This window comes from Ranitomeya imitator, chromosome 6 (genome assembly GCF_032444005.1).
Source record: "Ranitomeya imitator isolate aRanImi1 chromosome 6, aRanImi1.pri, whole genome shotgun sequence".
Classification (NCBI taxonomy): Eukaryota; Metazoa; Chordata; class Amphibia; order Anura; family Dendrobatidae; genus Ranitomeya; species Ranitomeya imitator.
The window spans coordinates 249,302,867-249,327,246 of NC_091287.1; the positions used below are offsets into that span (position 1 = coordinate 249,302,867).

A 24,380-nucleotide genomic window follows, 5' to 3' on the forward strand; every position below is an offset into this window, starting at 1 on the left:
TAGTGACCAATGTAAACATGCGCTTACATGCTGCATGCACATCAACTTACATTCCAGTTCATATCTTCAGGTTTTCGATTTTAGTCTGTTTGCATTCAGTACATATAAAGGTGTGGCCTGCCTTTTTTTTTTAGCTGGACATTAAATTTATGTGGTTCCCCATCGCTACGTGTCCTTTAGCCGGGTTTCAGTCCCTCTCTTCCCTTATCGACACGCACGCCATTTGACAAATGGTAAGATTTTAATATTAGAGGTTAGGACCATGCCGAATAGGGTCACCATGATGTGGTGGGGTGGCGTTTGCATTTTTTCATCAAAATTATGTTAACCAAGCACCCTATATTATTTTCATGCACTATTGCTGTTTATTTGCTGCAAGGTATTTGCTTATGTTTTTATCTTGGGTTTGTTTTCATCAAATCCGGAATCTGACCCTGCTTGTTGAAGTGGTCTCTTCCCTATGTCTGTATGTGGAAGTGACCTGTTAAATCTACTCAGGGGAGGAGAAGCCACCTTAATTTATTCATAAATGTCCAGGAGATTTCATGATGAATACAAATGTTTACTATAGTCTGCTAATCCAGACCAGACAGTTGACAGGTCTGCTTTAAAGGGGTTATCCAGGGCTATTTATTTATTTTTTTGCTATGGTAGTTCCTATCTACTTGCCTGTTGTGCCCGGTGCCGATCTCTGCCAGCACAGAGTGGTCACAGACTGCTCCTGCTGGCGAATCAGTAGCTACTGCTGACGTTACATCAGCAACAGTGTCTGCTTTGCTCTTTTGACGAGGCGTGACTGCCAATGTCATGGTCAATGACTGCCAGCTCCCCGCTGCTTAGCTTCAGGGAGCTGGCTGTCAATCAGCATGTCAGCAGTCCTACTTCATCGACAGATCAGACCAGGAGAGCTGCTCTGTTGACATGGAGCAGTTAGATCGCCAGCCGGAGAGATCATTGACCACTCTGACCAGCGCCAAGTAGATCAGGCAGGTAGCAACTACTCATTTAGTAACTACCTGCCTGTTAGTTTTTAGGCCCATAGTAAAAAAGAAAATGACCCAATTTTGGAAGAAGAAATGTGCAGTTCGGTTTCCAATACATATAAATTTGTGATCCGCTTTTCTTTCTGCATAGGTGACTTGGCATGAAATCGCAAGGCCTCAAATTCATGGCTATGACATGCAGTGCATTGCAATGATCAGACGATTTCAGTTTGTATCCGGAGCAGATGAGAAAGTTCTCAGAGTGTTCTCTGCAACAAGGAACTTCGTAGAAAACTTTAGTCGCATTTCTGGTGTGTCAATGGAAAAAATTCTTTTAAACGCAAGTATCATTTCCTTTTACTAGAACTCTATTTAACCTTAAGGCTATGTGCACACGTCAGGATTTTATGTGGAAATTTCCTGAGCAAAACCGGAGATTTTCCGCATAAAATCCGCACGCGTTTTTCTTGCGTTTTACTCGCGGTTCTGTCGCGTTTTTTGTGCAGATTTTTCGTGTTTTTTTCCGGAGCTTCCCAATTAAATAACATAGTGGGAAATCCGCAAAAAATCCGCAAAACTAATGAACATGCCATTGTCATTTATCCACGACCTCTTTATCAATAACAAACTCTCCTTCCTCGGCATCACTGAAACCTGGCTCACCCCCTCTGACTCTGCCTCTCCAGCCGCTCTGTCCTATGGTGGATTCCACCTCTCTCACACCCCTCGCCCCAGCAACAAACGTGGTGGAGGGGTTGGCTTGCTCCTGTCTGACACCTGCTCCTTTACCCCAATTCCACTACCACCCTCTGCTACTCTTCCCTCGTTCGAGGTGCACTCCGTCCGCATCTACTCCCCCTCCAATCTACAGCTGGCTGTCATCTACCGCCCCCCAGAACTAGCCATCTCCACCTTTCTTGACCACTTCACCACCTGGCTACTTCATTTCCTCTCAGCTGACATCCCCACTATCATCATGGGTGACTTCAATATCCCCATTGACACTTCCACCTCAGCCGCCTCTAAACTTTTTTCGCTCACTGTCTCTTTTGGTCTCACTCAATGGTCATCTGAAGCCACCCATAAAGATGGCCACACACTGGACCTCATCTTCACCCGCCTTTGTTCCCTTACTAATCTCACCAACTCACCCCTCCCTCTGTCTGACCACAACCTACTGACATTTTCTTCTCTCTCCCCTCCTAGCGCACAACCTCCACTCCACAAACTCACTCACCCTCGCAGAAATCTCAAACACCTCAACTTACAATCACTGTCTGAGTCCCTTCTCCCTCTTACAAACATAGCTTCCTTCCATGACACAGACGCTGCTGCCTCTTTCTATAACACCACAATAACAGCAACACTCGATTCGGCCGCCCCACTCATGCATAGCAAAACTCGTAGAATCAACAGGCAGCCCTGGCTAACCAGCCTGGCCAAAGAACTGAGACAGGCTTCCAGGATCGCTGAACGGCGATGGAAGAGATCTTGTTCTGCTGAGCACTTCACTGCATACAAGCATTCCCTCGCCAGCTTCAAGTCCGCGCTCACTGCCGCAAAACAAACTTACTTCTCATCTCTCATATCCTCCCTGTCGCACAACCCTAAACAGCTCTTCAACACTTTCAATTCTCTACTCCATCCCCCAGCATCTCCTCCCTCCCCTATCATTTCAGCTGAAGAATTTGCCTCTTTCTTTAAGCAGAAGATAGATAACATCAGACAAAGCTTTGGCCCGCAGCCCCCAATGCCCCTCCTCTTGACTACTCAGCCCTGTTCAAAAGCCAGCTTCTCCACCATGACAGAAGATCAGCTCTCCCTCCTTCTATCAAGATCACATCTCACCACTTGCACTCTTGACCCGCTCCCATCCCACCTCATCCCTAACCTCACAAAAGTCTTCATCCCAACCTTAACACAACTCTTCAACCTCTCACTTACAAACGGTGTCTTCCCCTCATCCTTCAAACATGCATCAATCACACCTATCCTCAAAAAACCATCCCTCGACCCATCCTCCGTGTCCAGCTATCGCCCGATATCCCTTCTCCCTTTTGCCTCAAAACTACTGGAACAGCATGTCCATCTTGAACTGTCCTCCCACCTCTCCTCCTGCTCCCTCTTTGACCAGTTACAATCTGGCTTCCGAACACATCACTCAACTGAAACTGCCCTAACTAAAGTGACCAACGACCTACTAACCGCCAAGAGCAAGCGACACTACTCTGTCCTCCTCCTCCTGGACCTGTCTTCAGCCTTTGACACTGTGGACCACTCCCTTCTGCTACAGATCCTCTCATCTCTTGGCATCACAGACTTGACCCTATCCAGGATCTCCTCATATCTAACAGATCGGACATTCAGTGTCTCCCTCTCCCACACCACCTCCTCATCTCGCCCCCTGTCTGTCGGTGTTCCCCAAGGCTCAGTTCTAGGACCCCTACTCTTCTCCATCTACACTTTCGGCCTGGGACAGCTCATAGAATCCCACGGTTTACAATATCATCTCTACGCTGATGACACGCAGATCTACATATCTGGACCCGACCTCACTTCCTTACTGACCAAAATCCCGCAATGTCTGTCTGCTATTTCATCCTTCTTTTCTGCTCGTTTTCTAAAACTGAACATGGACATAACAGAATTTATCATCTTTCCCCCACCTCACTCTACCCCTCCACCCGACCTATCCATCAATGTCAATGGCTGCTCACTTTCCCCGGTCCTGCACGCTCGGTGCCTCGGGGTGATCCTTGACTCTACCCTCTCTTTCAAGCCACATATCCAAGCCCTTGCCTCCTCTTGCCGATTCCAACTCAAAAATATTTCCCGGATCCGTACATTCCTTGACCATGAAACCACAAAAACACTAGTGCATGCCCTTATCATCTCCCTCCTTGACTACTGCAACCTCCTACTCTCTGGCCTCCCTTCTAGCACTCTGGCACCACTCCAATCCATCTTAAACTCTGCTGCCCGACTAATCCACCTGTCTCCCCGTTATTCCCCAGCCTCCCCTCTCTGCCAGGCCCTTCACTGGCTTCCTATTGCCCAGAGGCTACAGTTCAAAACACTAACAATGACATACAAAGCCATCCACAATCTGACTCCTCGATACATATGTGACATGGTCTCCCGCTACCTACCTACACGCAACCTTCGATCATCTCATGATCTCCTACTCTACTCCTCTCTCATCTCTTCCTCCCACAACTGCATCCAAGACTTCTCCCGGGCTTCCCCCATACTCTGGAACTCTCTACCCCAACACATCAGGCTCTCACCTACGGAAACCTTCAAAAGGAACCTGAAGACCCACCTCTTCCGACAAGCCTACAACCTGCAGTGATCCCCAGTCTACTGAAGCGCCACATGACCAGCTCTACCCTCACCTAGTGTATCCTCACCCATCCCCTGTAGACTGTGAGCCCTCGCGGGCAGGGTCCTCTCTCCTCCTGTACTTGTGTGTGCCTTGTTTTACTCATGTTTATTGTACTTGTCTATATTTGCCCCATTCACATGTAAAGCGCCATGGAATAAATGGCGCTATAAAAATGAATAATAATAATAATAATAACATGCTGCGTATTTTTCCGCATGCGTTTTTTTGTGGAAAAATCCGTGACGTGCACAAAAATTGCGGAATGCATTGGAAATGATGGGATGCATAATGTATGCGTTTTTTATGCAGAATACCGCCGAAAAAACGCGCAAAAATGCGACAAATCCGCGAATAATCCGTAATGTGTGCACATACCCTAAAATGTCACGTTGTGCATGATTTCTGAGTTTTGTATTCACAGCCAGTAGTGCAAGGGTTGCATCTGTTGTAAAATCACTTTTCTTTTCTGGAAATTGGTCAAGCTATGTTCAATTGCTGCTAATACGATGCGTGTTATTTGCCATCATTTATATAAATCAAATTTTAATGGCCAGCACAGATAGAATAAATGATAAGAACCAGACATCATTCAGTTGGATTGATTGTTAAATAAGAAACGTGTTGTCTTTAAAATGAGTTAATGACCAGTAATTTTAAAAATGGCTTAGTCCTGAAAGCCCCAAAATTCTGGTTGTTAAGGGGTTAAATATATATATATATTTATATTTCCGGAATAATTTAGTGGTTATATGTAGTCAAGGGATGGAGGCACTAGTGACCTTTGAGAAAGCACCTGAGGCGTTTGCTTTCTTCAGAAGATTTGTTGAAAACATTTTTCTAGTTAAAAAATCTACCGTATTTTTGAATGAGTGGGATCCTGACACATGACATTGCTCATTTTTAGAAGTAAGATGTGGTTACAAGAAAGCTTTTTGGATTATATTCTGTCAATCGTCAATCAATGCGTTTTTTGTTTTTTTTGAAAATTAATTCTCATACTTTGATTTTATCTCATTTCTTTTACATTTGAGCTTATATTGGTCCTAAAAACTATTAAGTGGTAAGAAATAAATCTACACTGCATTGTTGCTTCTAATGAGCATCGGGTGTTGAGGGTACATTGTGTACTGTATGACTCCATTTGTCTTTTTCCATGTCAGCAATGTTATATGGAACTTCACCAAGTTTTGAGTCTTTCTTGACAGCGTTTTTTTTATCCATGTGTTAAACATAATTGACAAATTTATGCCCCTCATCCTAATGTATCTTTAGAATAGCAAAATACACCATTGAAGTAACAAACAGAAAAAAAATAATTAGAGAAATTGTCTTGGCTTAAAGGGACTCTGGCCCCAGGTTTTTCCTACTCCATATGAGAGCAGCATTATATAGGGGCAGTGACCCTTATAACGATGTATCACTTACTGGGCTACTTGCTGCAGTTTTGATAAAATCTTGTGACAAAAACCTGGTGACAGATTCCCTGTAAAGTCATGTACTATGAAGCCATTCCTCATGTCGTACTTTGATATTCCTTAACCAGCAAACTTTCATACATGTCTGGTCACTAGATCCTGTGCTTCTTATAAAGTATATTGGTTGTAAACCAGGTTCAGTATCTATGTCCTTGAAAGTCCCCTTGGAAAGTGATGACCTTCAAGCCTCTTAGGCTATGTGCACACGTTGCTTATTAGGCTTAGGAATTTCTTGTGCGGATTCTGCCTCTCCTGGCAGAAAACGCACCTGCAGATTTGTTGCGTTTTTGTGCGGTTCCGCAGCGTTTTTCGTGTGTTTTTGCTGCGGTTTTCTTGCGGATTTGCTGCGGTTTTTACCCCTGCTGTTTTCTATAATGGAATGGATACAAAAACGCTGCAGATTCACAAAAAAGAATGACATACTACTTCTTTTAAACCACAGCGTTTCCGCAGCGGATTTTCCGCAAAGTGTGCACAGCATTTTTTTTTTCTCATTGATTTACATTGTACTGTATATCAATTGCGGATCTGCAGTGTTTCTGCACCTCAAAAAACGCTGCGGAAAAATCCGCAGATTATCCGCAACGTGTGCACATACCGTTACATATGTGACTTCCTATTGCCCTTCAAGTCTCATCTGCTTAATTTACTAGACTAAATTGTTTCCATTTGTTTAGATTAATTTAATTGAACATTGAATGTGCACATCAGGAGGTAGCCATTAAAGAATTGATGTCATAAGACCATATGATACTGTATTTAAGTCCAGCTTCTTGTGAAATGAAAAATTAATTTGCCCAGCTAAATAAATAATGTAATATAATCATTTCCATGTGATGTCACCATATTATTCTCTCAGGGTGGACTAAACCAGAAGCTGTAAAATGAGCAACTAGAATGTCACTGTTATTAATGGGATACAAAGGCATCTAACCACAGTACCGTCACTATCCAGCTTTTCTATGTAACATGATGCATACAAATAGTGTCATGCTTTCCATGTTTAGGAACCATCATTATCCAAGATTAAATATTATACAGTTGTTGTAAGATGAACTATTTTGCTTTATTGATTGAGTGTTACCGTAAGTCATCCAGAGGAGCATTCGCAGTTCTGCGAGCTCATGAGTTTGAGTCTCCTTTAACATTAGCTTGTTCCTTCCCTGTTCAGAGCTTGCCATAGTAACTTGCATTTGGAAAAGTGTCATTTTTGTCCCACTCAATAATTTCATGAGGGACCCATGCAGACTGTTCCAGGAATCAACACAGATGATTGTGCTATGGTATCTCATCTGTTAGTGGTGCAGTAGGCCTTTAGAGGGCACTTAAAAAATGGCTTAGTTTGTACATTAAAAAACAATCTTCAACCAATTTGACAAAGATTAAGCAGAAAATAATGCGATTTGGGCCATGGTTCAATAGGTGCTTTCCTTTGGTGAGAGGATATCACCTGTACAGGAAAGTGTCTGATTCAAGACGAGGAAACATTGAGACAGATGAGGACCCAAAAAAAGCTGTTACAGCTATAACTTAAGAGATGCTAGCTGGCTGTTTTGCCAGAGGATGGGAGTGGACATTATGTATTGTAAGTTGGTAAAGTGGGGAAAGGTTGGATGGGAAACAGTTAAATACATAATTTTCCATTTGACTCCTCTGTCATCCCAAAAATTAACACTTAATGTGTAAATGGGAATATTGTTCCAAGTTTTGGGCAGTAAGTGAGTTTATTCCACCCCTATGTGATCATACCAATGTGCTTCAAATATGTTTATTGCCTCTTCAGAGAGGAAGAGGACTGGAACTCTAGCGCTACCTCTCGGAAGTAGCAATCCTAAAAGTTAGCATTGACCCTTTAAAGAAATTTTTCATTCATTAAGGAGGTTGTCCACTACATTCTATAATGCTGCCACTGATTTAAACCTTGTAAAGAAGTACTTTTGTAAATACCTCTTGTTGCCATCTGTGCCTGTGAGCAGCGCTATCGCTGACTGCTCACTCCACATCACGTGACCCCGGCTGTGGCCGCCACCGACATCCGCTGATGTCAAGTTCCAGAATCCCGTGCATCGCCCAGGCGTTACCCAGTTGCACGCACCCCTCCTGATTGACTGGGCTCTCGTTACAGCCCAGTATCCAGCTCACGCTTGGGGCTAATGAAAGCAAAGAGAGGGAAAGCGTGCGCTCTATACTTATCTGTGACATGCGGTGAAACACTAACCAGAGCCCAGTCAATCAGGAGGGGTGCGTGCAACTAGGTCATGCCTGGGCGATGCAAGGGATTCTGGAACTTGATGTCACATCAGCGGATGTCAGGGGACGCTGCAGCCGGGGTCACATGATGCTGAGTGAGCGGTCAGCGATGGCGCCGCTCACAGGCACAGATGGCAATAGGAACTATTTACAAAAATACTTCTATACAAGGTTTAAATTGGCGGGGACATTATAGAATGTAGTCGTCAACCTCTTTAACTACATCACATCCACATTTAGACAGGTATATATATTTAAACACTAGTGGCGCTTGCTACACTAAATCCTTGCAGCAGATAATGACACCGTGCCACTCATCTGTGTCGTTTAATAAAAATCATTTAAATGGTAATATATCCACGCTAGAGATACTCGCCTTCTTTATTGATATAGAGCAATAGTCCAGGGCCCCTCTTATTTAGGTTGTCAGATAGTCCTGGTTATATATTAGATTTTACCTTATAAAGCACAGTGAAGTCTTCCAACTTTTCCTGCACCCACTAATCTTTCAGCAGTGTAAATCCAGTAAAAGAATAGATACTAAGAATTAAAAGTATAAAATATCATTCAATAACGGGCCTAAAAATAGTGTATTGTGCGAGGCCGGAAATAGCCTAGTCGGATTCTGGCAGGAGTATGCATACCTGTGGTCTCATGACCGCCGTCCCCAGCACTGACACTAGAGAATTCTCGTAGCTTGTAGTGCACGCTATTTGAGGAATCACAAGTCTTCAGTCATATAGAGTGACTGCAGACTTGTCATTTTAGACCGGGCAACCCTCTTAAGGCCATTTACATTTCGTCTGTTCTTTTGCATTATTTCAGGGTCATTACAATACGATAAAGTGCTGGCTTTTTTATAGGTCATGATATGCCATTTTATGATCGGGGGATCTGACCTTTAAGAGCCACACTGATCTTCAGAATGAAGAGGCTTTAGCTCTGTATCATCTTTACTACATTTACTACATTTCCCTACACTGCAGCTCCTTGGAAGTACGGGGAACCACCATGTCCAAGTATTTGTGACCAGCTGCAGGCCCCTGCACAGCCTGGAGGCCAGGAATGCTGTTTCCTAGGGAAAATTTAGAAGGTGACGCTGTGATAGACTAGCGGTGTGGCTTCTTCATTCTCCGGATTGGCAAGGGTCATAGAGGGGAGACCACATAAATATAAAGGGATGACATATCCTTGCGATATGTCATCTCTTTGGAAGATCGAAATACATCTTTAGACTTAATTCAGGAGCTTAGATTAAAATTAGTTTTAGCTTTTGTGTAAATTAATATATTTCTCTTTATTGTTTAGCATTTCCTAGAATGTACTTTACCTTACTGTTTGACGTGTGAAAACAGGATGTTGTCACCTATTGATTTTACACTTCTGTGCTGTTGCAGGACCACTCCAGTCTTCCCGAAGGTGCTACAGTGCCAGCTTTAGGTTTGTCTAATAAAGCAGTCTTTCACGGTAAGATTGATACTTTCATTCTCCAGGGTACAGTGCGTGTTACTGCAGAAGCCAGTCTCTGAAAACAACAAATCTCTGCATTCTAGAGATCGAATGGTTTTCCCAGATGGCGTTAGATTGAATGGCAAGAGACCATTGTCATAACTAGCTACTGCAACAACAATTACTTTTTTTTGCTTTCACTTGAATTATTATCTTTTTTCCTTTGGTTTGTCATTAGCTTTATTTCATTATCGCATTGTTTGGGGAAAGCAGTTTGATATCTTAAACATTATTGAACGAATTAAAAGGAAGTTTCTGAAAATTATTCATGTACCTAGCTGTAAATCCCTCCCCCAAAAAATCCTGTTATATGATGACAATATTATTCATTTACCAAGATGCAAACCCAAATAAGCTATATACGGGCATAAAATTATAAAATAAAAACATGGAATTATAAAAAACTAATCTATAGAGCCATTTTTTGTGTTTTCCTGCATCATCCGTATTCTCTTCTCCATTCTGTCTTGCATAATAAGTTGTCATGACATCAGCAACAATTATTTGGCGGCAATGATTAAAGCAACTTGGTTGCTATGACTAATGACAGAAGTCGCTTATTATTTCATCACTGTGGATGACCCCACTAAATTGAATAAAAGAGTAGCAGAGGACCAAGTAAACTGACATTACAGGAAGCAGGCCAAGATTATTATTCATCTCGTACAAATCCATTTTTTTTTATTTACGTATTGAAGCATGATTCCTTTTTCCAAATACTTTTTTATCATCTACTAGGCATTATAATGTTTAACCTTACGAAGGTAACAATACTGAACAGTGTATAGAGGCATCGCTACTCTAAGGCTTTTTAACAGAATAGAAATGTTAAGGCATTCAGCCAGTTCTTAGTGTTCATGGAATCCCAAAAGATGGCTCATTGATTTCACAACATCTTGTTTGGCGTATAGAGCTTATATGGCTTACATAGTGAAGGTTTGTTTTAACTTATATCTGGTTTAGTCTGTTGTTCTAGATCAGGGCTCCCCAACCTGTAGCTCGGGAGCCACATGTGGCTCGTGGTCCCATGAATTGTGGCTCGCGACTGTCTGCCAACTTGTTGCATTAGGTCCAGGTCTAGCAAACAGGTATGAAGAGTACATCTCAAAATGGTGAATTTTGTGAGTAGCCCTGCACAGAAGTGTAGATCTGGATGCACATATACTGGTCTTTGGGGTTTAGAGATGTTTAAGGGTACCGTCACACAGTGGCATTTTGATCGCTACGACGGCACGATTTGTGACGTTCCAGCGATATATCCGTGACGTTCCAGCGATCTCGCAGTGTCTGACACGCTCCTGCGATCAGGGACCCCGCTGAGAATCGTACGTCGTAGCAGATCGTTTGAAACTTTCTTTCGTCGTCTAGTGTCCCGCTGTGGCGGCATGATCGCATGGTGTAACAAAGGTGTGCACGATATTGTATACGATGTGCGCATAGTAACCAACGGCTTCTACATTGCACATACGTCATGAAATTATCGCTCCAGCGTCGTACATTGCAAAGTGTGACAGCAGTCTACGACGCTGGAGCGATATTGTTACGATGCTGGAGCGTCACGGATCGTGCCGTCGTAGCGATCAAAATGCCACTGTGTGACGGTACCCTTAGGTATGGTACGCTGGAGGTTGGTACTACATGTTAGAGGAGGTGCTCAAAGCTGGATGTGACAGTGTGTTGGGAGTCCTTGCTGGGAGAATACTGAATGGGGGTATTGTGGGAACCTCTAGATCTCAGTCTACTGCTTTGGAGTGATTTCTGTGGAAAAGCTTCGGTTATCATTATACCCGTAATGGGGGCTTTGGTTGACCCTACTTTGAAGGGGGTGGGAGCTGGATGTGGCTCACGACCCTCTCTCAGTGCTGAATGTGGCTCGCGACCTTCTCTCTTAGCTGCATGTGGCTCTCAAGGTCAGAAAGGTTGGGGACCACTGTTCTAGATAGTTCATAGAATCTAAAGTGGTTTACGAAAGTATTCACCCCATTGGATTTTTGCCTATTTTGGTACATTGCGACCTGTTTTTAACCCCTTAATAAACCGCCCATACTCCTTTTAACGGCGGCAGTTAAGGGTACTTATTCCTCAGCAACACTTTTTAATGGCGCTGAGAAAGAAGGTTATAGCAACTCCCAGCTTTGGAAAATCTCCGGGGTCTCATCTGTCAGGGGTAGCCGAGACCGTGGAGAACATGATCAGGGCCGGTTTTTACGGCCCCGTCACGTGATCGCCGTTATTCACCGAATAACGACGATCGCAAAAAAGTCCTATTTAAAATTCATATTTCTCCCCTCCAATATGATCTAACATCAGAGAAGAGAAAAATGGGGTTCTCCAATACCTCTGCCATCCCCGGGCCCTCCTGCTTCGTTCCCTGGGCCTCCGAGTCATCTTCCTGGAGGTTAGGGTTGGGTTGGGGTTAGGATTAGGATTGTGTTAGGGTTGGAGTTGGAATTAGAATTGTTTTTTTTTTCTCAAAAGTAAAAAAAAAAAGTGATGATATGCCGACTAGTGTTGAGCACGAGTTTGCATCGGTTGCTCAGGTATGTATGGAGAATCACGGATTCCCGCATGTTTTTTTGGGTGTCTAACAGAAACATGTCACTTGAGAACCCGCGTTATTTGGTGCATACCTGAGCATCCGATGCAAACTGGAGTAGCGAGCACTTGCGCTCAACACTAATGATGACATATTCAATATGAAACCAAATTCTGTGTTGTACCTGTGAGCTCAAAATGCTCATTCCCCTGGATAAAATCCTTGAGAGTGTGGTTTTCAAAATGTTAAGTTCCCTGAGGGGTCGAGTTTTCAAAATGGTGTCACTTGTGGCGGGTTTCCATTGTTTAGACACATCAGGCCCTCTCCAAATGCAACATGGTGTCCGCTCTCGATTCCTGCTAATTTTGCGTTCAAAAAGTCAAACGGTGCTCCTTCCCATCAGAGCCCTGCCATGCGCCCAAACAGTGGATTTCCCCCACATGTGGGGTATCAGCGTACTCATGAGAAATTGCACAACAAATTTTGTGGTCCATTTTCTCTTGATAATCTTGTGAAAATTAAAACCTTTGGGTCTAAATTAAATTTTTTGTGAAAAGAGTTAAATATTCATTTTTTCCGTCCACATTGCTTCAGTTCTCGTGAAGCAACTGAAGGTTTAACAAACTTCTTAAATGTGGTTTTGAATGGTGTCACTTTTGGGGTATTTTCTGTCATATAGACCACTCAAAGTAACTTCAAATATGATGTGGTCCTTAAAAAATGGTTTTGTAAATTTTATTGGAAAAATGAGAAATCGCTGGTCAAGTTTTCACCCTTCTAATGTCCTAACAAAATAATTGTGCTGATATAAAGTAGACATGTGGGAAATGTTATTTATTAACTATTTTGTGTGACATACAGTAAGTCTCCTATTTAAGGGCACAAAAATTAAAAGTTTGAAAATAGCAACATTTTTACATTTTTGTCAAATTTCCTTTTTTTTCATAAATAAAAGCAAGCCATATCGAAGACATTTTACCACTATCATGAATTACAATATGTCTTGAAAAAACATTCTCAGAATCAGTGGGATACCTTGAAGCATTCCACAGTTATTACCTCATAAAGGGACACTGATCAATATTGAAAAATTTGGCTTGATCATTAACCCCTATCTGACCTCGGACGGGATAGTACGTCCGAGGTCAGATCCCCTGCTTTGATGCATGGCTCAGCGGTGAGCCCGCATGAAAGCCGGGACATGTCAGCTGTTTTGAACAGCTGACATGTGCCCGTAATAGGCGCGGGCAGAATCGCGATCTGCCAGCACCCATTAACTAGTTAAATGCCGCTGTCAAACGCAGACAGCGGCATTTAACTACCGCATCCGGCCGGGCGGCCGGAAATGACGTCATCGCCGACCCCCGTCACATGATCGGGGGTCGGCGATGCGTCAGGATGCTAACCATAGAGGTCCTTGGGACCTCTATGGTTACTGATCGCCGGTAGCTGTGAGCGCCACCCTGTGGTCGGCGCTCACAGCACATTTCCATTTCTGCTACATAGCAGCGATCAGCAGATCGCTGGTATGTAGCAGAGCCGATCGCGTTGTGCCTGCTTCTAGCCTCCCATGGAGGCTATTGAAGCATGGCAAAAGTAAAAAAAAGAAGTTGAAAAAAATGTTAAAAAAATAAAAAAAATATAAAAGTTTAAATCACCCCCCTTTCGCCCCAATCAAAATAAATCAATAAAAAAAATATAAAATCTACGCATATTTGGTATCGCCGCACTCAGAATCGCCCGATCTATCAACTTAAAAAAAAACATTAACCTGATCGCTAAACAGCGTAGCGGGAAAAAAATTCAAAACGCCAGAATTACGTTTTTTTGGTCGCCGCGACATTGCAATAACGGGCGATCAAAAGAACGTATCTGCACCGAAATGCTATCATTAAAAACGTCATCTCGGCACGCAAAAAATAAGCCCTCACCCGACCCCAGATCACGAAAAATGGAGACGCTACGGGTATTGGAAAATGGCGCAATTTTTTTTTTTTTTTTTAGCAAAGTTTGGAATTTTTTTCACCACTTCGATAAAAAATAACCTAGTCATGTTAGGTGTCTATGAACTCGTACTGACCTGGAGAATCATAATGGCAGGTCAGTTTTAGCATTTATTTCAAAAACCTGACCGGCACATCCAAACATAGACTAAGTGTGAACAGGTGCTGAACCTAGAGTCGCTAACTCGTATATAGTTAAGTAAATAAGGCAGCACACTGCAGCGCTAAAACATGTAAACTTGAAAACACGAAATTTGAACTGCATTACTGCACTAGAAATCGGAGGCCTCCTAGCTTCAGGTGTTTTAATTACAGCAGGTCCAATACCCCTCCACAGAGAGAGAGAATTTTAGTCTGAGAAGAGGTTTCACATGTACCCATTCAGATGGAGACGTTTATTCTCAGCGAGGTAAGGCAAGCGTAGGACCTGGTATAAGAGAGATGCCTTAAAGGGCTACCAGGTACACATAAAATTGGCCATTTTTATGCGCTAAAAGCTCTCATTTTTCATATTTCTAGTGCAGTAATGCAGTTCAAATTTCGTATTTCAAGTTTACATGTTTTAGCGCTGCAGTGTGCTGCCTTATTTACTTAACTATATACGAGTTTTAGCATTTAGTGAACCTAGCAAAAAAGCCAAACAAAAAACAAGTGTGGGATTGCACTTTTTTTGCAGTTTCACCGCACTTGGAATTTTTTTCCCGTTTTCTAGTACACGACATGCTAAAACCAATGATGTCGTTCAAAAGTACAACTCGTCCCGCAAAAAATAAGCCCTCACATGGCCAAATTGACGGAAAAATAAAAAAGTTATGGCTCTGGGAAGGAGGGGAGTGAAAAACGAACACGGAAAAACTAAAAATCCCAAGGTCATGAAGGGGTTAAGGTCAAAATTGGCTCTGTCACTAAGGGGTTAAATAATTTTGTTATCTGATTTGTCTGTGATGTATTAGCACTAAATAGTCAAGGTTGGTGAAGTGAGAAAATAGGCTTAAACTAAATTTATCGGATAAAATCAAACTACAAATTGTCATGTGCATAGGTATTCAACCTTTTTTCTATGAAGCCCCTAAAAATTTGTGGTGCAAGCAATTACTGTCATAAGTCACATGCTTAGTGAAAGTAAGTGCAACTGTGTGGAATCTAAGTGTGACATGGTCAGTCAGTATATACACACCTTTTCGGAAAGGCCACAGAGGCTGCAACACCATTTATCAAGAGGCACCACTAACCGAACAATACTATGAAGACCAAAGTCAGGGACAAAGTTGTTGAGAAGTACTGTACAAGTCGGGGTTAGGTTGTAAAAAAAAATCAAGTATACCAATCTCTGCAGAGTTCCCAGCAGAGACTGGAGTATCTGTCCATACGACTACAATATGCCATACACTCCATAGAGGTGGCTTTTATTGAAGAGTGGTCAGAAAAAAACCTTTATGTACACACCAAAATTGTAAGGCTTGTTTTGAGTTTGCCAAAAGACATGTGGGAGACTCACCAAAAGTATGGAGGAAGGTGCTGTGGTCAGATGAGACCAAAATGTAACTTTTTGCCCACTAAGGTAAACGCTATGTCTGGCGCCAAACCAACACAGCTCATTACCCCAAGAATACCATTGTTGCTGTTTCACTATGGGGATGTTTTTCGGTAGCAGGAACAAGGAAAATGGTCCGAGTCAAGGGGGAGATGGATGATGCTAAATACAGGGATATTCTCAAGCAAAACCTGTTTGTCTGTCATTGATATGAGACTGGTACCGAGGTTCACCTTCCAACAAGACAGTGACCCAAAGCATACTGCTAAAGCAACACTTTTTAAGGGAAAACGTGTAAATGTTTTGGAGTGGCCTAGTCAAAACCCAGACCTTAATCCTGTTGAGCATCTGTGATCAGACTTGAAGATTGCTGTTCACTAGAGGAGACCATCTATCTTAGACTGTGGAGACCTGGGTGTCGTAACCAGTGCCTTCCCCCCTCCCATCAGTCCCGTAATCAAACACACACAGTCCTAGGTGGGTTGAACAGGTCGGTCACAGTTTATTAATTAAATAAGCAGAGAAAGGGCAATTACATATCGTAACGAGCGGCTCGCGCCGAGCTCCTGTCCGTGATCGACAGGGGAATTGGCCCAACGAGCGGTTACGACCTTTGCCCTCCCCCGCTTCTTCCGCTGTGACTTAATAAAGGTTACCAGGGTTAGTTATATCACATACGTATGCAAAAAAAACACTTTTTTTTTTTTTTTTTTTAAATATTACAACATAATTTACACATTTACATTCTCCTGCGGGTTAGTATCATAATTAGCCTTTAAAAGGAGGGTGGGTGGGACAAACGCTTCCAGGTGTCCCGCCGAGAGTGAAAGAGAAAGTTCTCGGCCGGACACCTGGATTTAACCCCTGTAGGAGTGGCCGTAGGACCCCTCCCCTCTAGTGCCCACTGGCCGGCTGGGGGTCTTCCAATTAGTGCATCACTAAAGGGGGGGGGGGAGTGATGCTAGGGGGGAACTGGCACAGACCACCTTTACGTGCAGCTCTCTGTGTGCTCCCCAGTCAGAGACGCGTACCTTATACAGTACCGCGTCTGCCAAAAAAGCTAGAGCAGTTTTGCTTTGAGGAATGAGTAGAAATCCTATTGGCAAGATTTAGAAAGCTCATAGAGACTTATCCAAAGTGACTTGCAGCTGTAATTGCTGAAAAAATAAGCTCTCTCTTGCTTCACAATGAAAAGAAAACCAAATGTTCACAGTTGCGGGCATGTTCTGCACATGAACTAATGCTAATCCTAAAAAAACCAGTGAAAATCCTGACTGTGAGGTAGAAAAACATAAAAAATGCCAAGGAGGTGAATGCTTTCGCAAGCCATTGTATTTAGATTTTTGTTGTCCTTTTATTTTGCATTTCATTATTGCAAGTGATTAGTGTATGGTCAGCTATTTCCTTACTTTTATCAAGGCGATTTGAATGCACCATCTCTACAAGAGGAAGTGACGGTCAGCAGTGCATCTGACCAGTATTCACAGCCTTATTTTCAGCCTCATGTACTTACAGGTCAGTGAACAATCCCTAGTCTTCTAAGTATATCAGAGATTATAACATTATGTAATATGAATGAAATGTTGACATTTGTATTGTAAAATTGACAGCATCACAAAGACATCCCAAAGAGCATGTTATTAACTGAAGTAATGTCTTTTATGCAATAATTGATACACCAGTATTCACTTTTTATTGTGTAGCAAGTACTAGAGGTTTCTTGTACTGCAGCAACCTGTGTTTTTGGCTTTGTCATATTGCATTGTATGATTGAAACGGGTATGCAGTCCAGTCATCATGATAGTAAGATTAAAGGGAACCTTACACCTGATTCATGCTGCCTACACCACAGCAATATGAATCAGAGCCTGGCTACATAATTGTAGCCAGATATGCTTTTTTTCTGAAGCGCTTCGGTGTCTCAGACTGGCGCCGACATACCATTGGTTCATCCTGTACAGCCGCACAGGGGCCCAATAGGTAGGCCAACTTCCACCTCCAATGTAGCAAGCAGCTTCTGTCACAGACACTTTCTTGCACTGCAAAGGGTCCATATACTGTTCTTGCACAGTGGCCCTCTCTGTCTCCACACCTGGTTTCAGAGAAAATATAGTTTGAAGATCCAGCTAGGAACTATAGTTGAAGATGAGACTAATTTGGTGCCACCCCAACTGGCCCTTCCTAGCACTGCTCCAAGTGCTTCACAGGTCTCTTTCTATGGGAGAGACCTGTCAATCACCTGGAGCTGTGAAAGGAAAAGCTGGCCAGGGATGGTGTGGTTCCAGACTAGTCTGTTGTTCAATTATGATCTCCGCCAGATCTTCAAACTATGCTGTCTCTAAAATGATTGGACATTTGTGAAGTTGGGCTCTGATTCATGCTGCTCTGGATTTGGGCATCATTGATTAGCTGACAGGTTCCCTTTAAGTTTCTCTCACTGCTTTGCATATGCACTGATGCAGCAGCCCTGGGGCTTTAGGATGGGGAGGGTGCTAATTTATATTTCCTTTGTCTACACTGTATGTACGTTCAGGAAATTAGTGCAGAGAATAAAGAAATGCGCCGCTCTTCGAGTGTCCTGACCAACGTTTAAGGAATTGGTATAGAGATCTGGCACCATATCCTCTACTTACAAAATCTTGAACATCAATGTGTCCAACTTCTGGAGCCACTCCCAGGTCTGCACTGGCTTCATAAGCAGTGTCTACCTCTTGTGAAAGTCACAGCACTGCTGAATAGGTTAGGTCAGGGGTCCCCAACTCCAGTCCTCAAGGCCCACCAACATGTCATGTTTTCAGGATTTCCTTAGTCTTGCCCAGGTAATAATTGCATCACCTGTGCAATGCAAAGGAAATCCTGAAAACATGACCTGTTGGTGGGCCTTGAGGACTGGAGTTGGGGACCTCTGGGTTAGGTGACTACAAGAGGGTGGAGAAACATTAACAAGCACTATTGCTGCTGTGGCTTTTGAATAGGGCAGACACTGCATCCAGAGCCAGCGAAGACCTCCGGAGCAGTCGGCTCTGGATCCGTATGGATGTTGTATGTTTTGGTCTTGTTACAATTGAAACAACAAGACAGATTGGCAATAAAGGCATTCATTTGTTGTGAAAAAGAAGAAAAAAACAGCTCCCCTGTAGCGGCATGTGGTGTGCAGAAGCACGGAACCCGTGTAGTCTCACGTCCAATCAATAGAGAGAAAAGGAAAATTGATCCAGCTTCTGATAAAAGTCCAAAATGTATTAAGTTGTATGAAAAAAGGTCATGGCAGAAGATTGTACACACACAGGCATGTGTAGCAACACCTTTCAAACACTCAACAGTGTGCTTTCTCAAAGCTGAGAAATCTTGGACTTTTATCAGAAGCTGGATCAATTTTCCTTTTCTCTCTATTCATTTGCTGTGACGTTAAATCTGACTACACTTTACAGTAACTACTGAAATCAAAATGTTGTAAAAGAGAAGACATTAAAATTGATTTTAGTATTTTGCATACCTTTTTATTTTACAATCGAGAAGGATTGAAGCATAGTTTTATCATTGTGATATCTGATAGTATTTGTTTTAGAGTGATTACATTTCTATGTAAATATTCCACTAATGCCAATAAAAGTGTACATCCACTTCTTGCTCAGTATAACATTAGTAAATAAAATCTGTTTTTTGCAGAGCCCCCAACAGAAGATCACTTGTTGCAGAACACACTGTGGCCTGAGGTTCAAAAGTTGTAAGTTTTTTGGATATTGTTTTTCAGCTATATAGTTTTCTATATTTCTCTACAGAGGGTGTTCTTTATAAATCCCTACTCTTCTCACAATATGGCCTTCTGTTAAAGAGAACCTGTTAGCTCGATTGTGTAGTGTAAAATAAAGACATGGATGTAATGGCGCTGTAATACTGACTACGTTGATACCTTGGGTGAAGAAATCTTCTTTGTGTTTCGATGCACAGGGTCCGAACTGTGCACTTGGTCTTCTCCTCCCTGTCTGCGATTTCCTGGTCGCCCAGCCTGCCTCCGGTCTGTGAATGACCAGCCTCCCCTGTTAGAAATCTCAGCAGTGACCAGTGATTAAGGAACAACCGCAAAGTGGATTTCTTCACCAAAGATATCAATGTAATCTGTATTACAGCGCCATTAAAGCCATGTCTTTAATTTTTAAGAAAACCTGCCATCACAATTCTGTAATGTAAAGTAAAGCGGTTTGTCAGGACTTTTTTAAAAGTTACCAGAATAAAGAGACCTTTATAAAATCAAGAAATAATTGTTACTGACTACTCCAAAGTCCACCTCTCTGGAAGTCTCTAACAGGGCCAGATGTGATGGCATCTCATTCAGTCATCTGAAAGCGACCACTGATTGGCTGCTCGATCAAGTGACTGATGGATGGGATATCACCTCCTGTAGTCATGGGCGTAGAGTGAGTGACAGTAATTTCTTTATTTCATAAATATCCCTTGACTTGTCTTTTAAAAAATCCTGTTGACACTGGACTGAAATCTGAGAAATGAGGGGGAGATGTACCAAGCTAAATATGCAAGGATTCTGCCACAATTTGTGCCAAAATACTGTTTTTGGAACTTGCATTATATTTTAGTGTGTTTGATGCTTTCTAAACTTTGGCTCACCAAGGGGTGAGGTTTTGCTGAAAATAAACATTGCTTTATTGAAAGGCACGTGGTCTAGTATGCCACCTTATTTGCTGAAAAATGCCCCCAAATTGTGGCTCATAGTAAGCTTTAACTGGACAGTCTAAAGATGCGCCAGTTTATTGAAGTGGGTGAACCACTATGATAAAAACTTGTTCATTTTAAGACTCTTAAGAATTAGACAGTGTTGATTAATCAGCCCCCAAAGTTTTCTTAATTTGTTCTTTGTTTTCACTTTCTAGGTACGGACACGGCTATGAAATTTTTGCTGTAGCTTGTAACAATGCTAGAACAATCATTGCTTCTGCATGTAAGGTAATAGGAGAAATAAGCATAGCGTGCTGATGGGGCCGTTCACCTCCCCATGTTTAAGTTATACCTACATATTTCCCATTTGTAAATTTTATGTCTCATTATAAGAAGATATTTCCAATTCTGCTGCTGATACTTTGTGCTGTGAGCCCTTAATATGTTCGGATCGCGCAGGCTGGCACAGGTTTGACCCACTTTCATTTTTTTTTCTTTACCCCTATTTAGGCTTCCAAAAAAGAACACGCAGCAATTATTCTGTGGAGTACCACAAGCTGGAAGCAGATCCAGACCTTGTCGTTTCACAACCTGACTGTTACTCAGATGGCATTTTCTCCCAATGACAAATTCCTATTAGCAGTTTCCAGAGATAGAAATTGGTCCCTGTGGAGGAAGCAGGAGGAAATTCCCACAGAGTCAGGTACGTAGTAGCAGATGGGCTTTTGTCTGCACTGCTAATTGGTTATCTGGCCCGAAAAAAATGTAACATGTCAGTGGCACATAAGTATATTTTATTACTGTACTACTTCTAACCCGAGGTCCCCAATTCAGTAAACTTAGTGTAATCTTATTAATCCTATATATGTGTAATGTTCCTCGACCAAAATAATCACTTTCTATGTCCAACGATTGTGAATTGGTCTTTGACACCATAGTAACTTGTAAATAGTCATGCTACAAAGGTGTATACATATACACTCCCCTTGAGAAAGCACGTGGGCGAAACGCGCATCGGGGCGTTTTGTGCGGTGGTGTCTGTGACTCATAATGGGTAAGCATTGATTTACAATCTCTACATGGACATCCCTAATGTTACGTTTTCTTCATCCGGGTATGAATATGTATATGAGACTGAGACCTTATAGGATGTTTTGTGAAGCTCATAGGGGATTAGAATACATGTATATACGAGACAATGCTATGTGATATATGTTAATGTATCACCACTGCTGTACATGCATATGTTATCATGTATTTTTAATATTGATGTTCAATAAACTTTATTGATTTTACATTTTGAGTGCTATAGTGGTCTATGAGTACTTTGTACTCATCTTTAGGTGGTAAAGGTGTATACATAACCTCAGCCTGAAGGTTGAGAAGGAGCCTTTATATTAGAGTCTGTTTTCCCATTGCCTAGCAGGCACTAACAGCAGAATACTGGCACTACGTTCAGATGAATGGACTGGTTATAGAGGATGCCACAATGCCCAACAACTTGTTTTTGACTTTTATACACCATTCTGGGACAGCACTTTTTAAAAAATGGGCCTGGCTCGGATTTGGCATGACAAAGCATATCTAACAAAATTATCCAAATTTATACCACAAAAGTAGTATATATTAAGATAAACATACATGTAATTTCAGGTGGGGGCAAGCAGCAGATGACAGATGTGCCAAATTAGTTTGGAGGTGATTGCTTCTTAATAAATTTGACACATCTTACTCCTCCAGTAAGACATGCAAAACACCAGTCTTTATGATCCGGGCCTTCATTTTTACTAGAGTTTCACCTAAGTTATGTTGTAACTTTTATCTCTTTTTTTTTTTTTTTTTTTTTTTTTTTCTTCCTTAAACAGCACTCCAGTTCAGATTGTATGCAAACACTGATAAGAGTACATCTGTCCATTCTCGAATCATTTGGTCATGTGACTGGACTCCAGACAGCAAATTCTTTGTAACAGGAAGCAGAGACAAAAAGGTGTGTGGATACGGTAAATTGGATCACAGCACATTATTTTACACCTTGTCCATCGATTACCAGGGCTGTGGCGTTAATAAGCCAAACTTCCGACGTCAACTCCTCAATTTCCCTGAATTCCAACCCCACAGCCCTGCCGCACTACTGAGCAGGTACATGAAGTGCAGCACAGATTCATCTAAACTAAAAGCCCAGTTCTTTACATCAGGTATAGAACAGACGTTTATAAGACATTTCATAACTTTCCCAAATTATTATGAAAATATTTACAGCACATCATGCACTGAACTACTGAACCCAATTTATTATATATTTTATACTGACTACACAACTCCAACTCCACAGCCCTGCCTATTACTGAGGATTTTAGCATCGGAAACTGAAATAGAAAAAGGCTGCAGTCATCATAGCTTGAAAGGGAACCTGTCAGCAGGATTTTGCACAGTAACCTACAGACAGTGTCAGGTCTGCGCCGTTATACTGATTAAAATGATACCTTGGTTGATGAAATCCGTCTGGTGGTTGTTGATTAATCTTTATTGTAGCTTTTAGTTAATGATATGGTCGTTCTCCAGGGCGACCTGTGGGGGGTCTGCATCTGGTGCTCTGATTAGTTAGTCACAATGCAGACTGCTGACTGGTCACTGATCCCTCACTGACCTGCCGCATAGTTTGCATAATGAATATATGTACATACTGAAAAAAAAAAAAAACCTTCTGCAGGCAGGTGTCAGCCACGCGCTGTAGGTGTCAGCCACGCGCTGCAGCATAAGCGCATGTTTAGTGTGCAGTTAATAAATGTGCTTTGTTTTTCTGAGGAGTATAATAAAATCAATTATAAAATGGCACCCTCCGCTCCTGCACAGTAGCAGCTATCGGTGTATATAAAGGTGATTTGATAGCTGCTGTTGTGCAGGCGGCGCCATCTTGCTATGAAAAAAAAAGTCATCCTCCAAGATGGCAGCGCCTGTGCAGTAGCAGCTATTGGCGATCACCAATAGCTGCTACTGCACAGGCATGGGCCGCGCTATCTTGGAGGAGGACTTCAACTAGATTTAACTATAAAACTGACCTACTAGTTAAACAGAGGGACAGTTTTATAGGTCAGGTCATTCTGAACACAGCAACCATTTTTTTTTTCCATACATATACACATATATTTATTTATGAGTACAATATCTTTTGAGATATATATATATATATATATATATATATATATATATATTTTTTTTTTTTTTTTTTTCCCGTATTCATTTTTTGCTCCCCTCCTTCCCAGAGCCATAACTTTTTCTCTATCGCCTCATTGGGGGACACAGGAACCATGGGTGTATGCTGCTGCCACTAGGAGGCTGACACTATGCACAAAAAAAGTTAGCTCCTCCTCTGCAGTGTACACCCCACCAACTGGCATTATGAACTTCAGTTTAGCTTAGTGTCAGTAGGAGGTGGACACGGATCTTTCATTAGACCCATGTCTACCTCAATGTGCGTCGTTTTCTTTCAGGTTTTCCGAAAGGATATAGTATGAACAGTCACAACTGTAATCCCACAATACGGACTATGAGTACGGCGTGTACTGCCACCCCGTATCCTCATAGATCCTATAGCAGGACCAAGACCCTAGCACAGAAGCGTGCTTAGAAGACCGGTCCTAGCTCTGTCCCCCACCCACTCGCCCACCAGAGCCTGTCGGTTGCGGAGACGATGACGTCCATCACAGCTCCCTGGACGTCTGATTTCTCTTAACGTTAGTAACGGCGTGGGATGTTTGACGTGAGTATTTCCCATTCCATCCCAGATTGGCATTCAAAGGGGACGCAGATGTAGGGGCCCTTTTCAGCAGCGATCAAGGGGTGAGAGTTTTTTTCCCAGGATACCTGGCTCCTCGTTGCTTGCAGGCAACCGCATGGGGCAGGGATCGTCGCTGTATCCGCGTGGCGACCCTTGCAGGTAGCTTATTCCTTCCCCGCGACTGCGGCCGCTCTGCCTTCTGTTCCGGTTCGGCAGCCCTCGCAGGCAGCCGCGCTCCTCATTTTCCCGGCGG

At 42.5% G+C, this 24,380-nt stretch overlaps 1 protein-coding gene across 1 annotated transcript in view; it reads left to right on the forward strand.

Annotated features, from left to right (window-relative positions):
- ELP2 (elongator acetyltransferase complex subunit 2) overlaps nt 1–24,380 on the forward strand; it is a 196,298-nt gene that overhangs the window by 149,215 nt on the left and 22,703 nt on the right. The window contains exons 13-19 of the mRNA XM_069730578.1: nt 1,135–1,323; nt 9,491–9,560; nt 17,095–17,190; nt 19,345–19,402; nt 20,565–20,637; nt 20,860–21,052; nt 22,215–22,336. Coding sequence (XP_069586679.1) covers nt 1,135–1,323; nt 9,491–9,560; nt 17,095–17,190; nt 19,345–19,402; nt 20,565–20,637; nt 20,860–21,052; nt 22,215–22,336 — 801 coding nt within the window. The remainder of the gene's footprint in view (nt 1–1,134; nt 1,324–9,490; nt 9,561–17,094; nt 17,191–19,344; nt 19,403–20,564; nt 20,638–20,859; nt 21,053–22,214; nt 22,337–24,380) is intronic.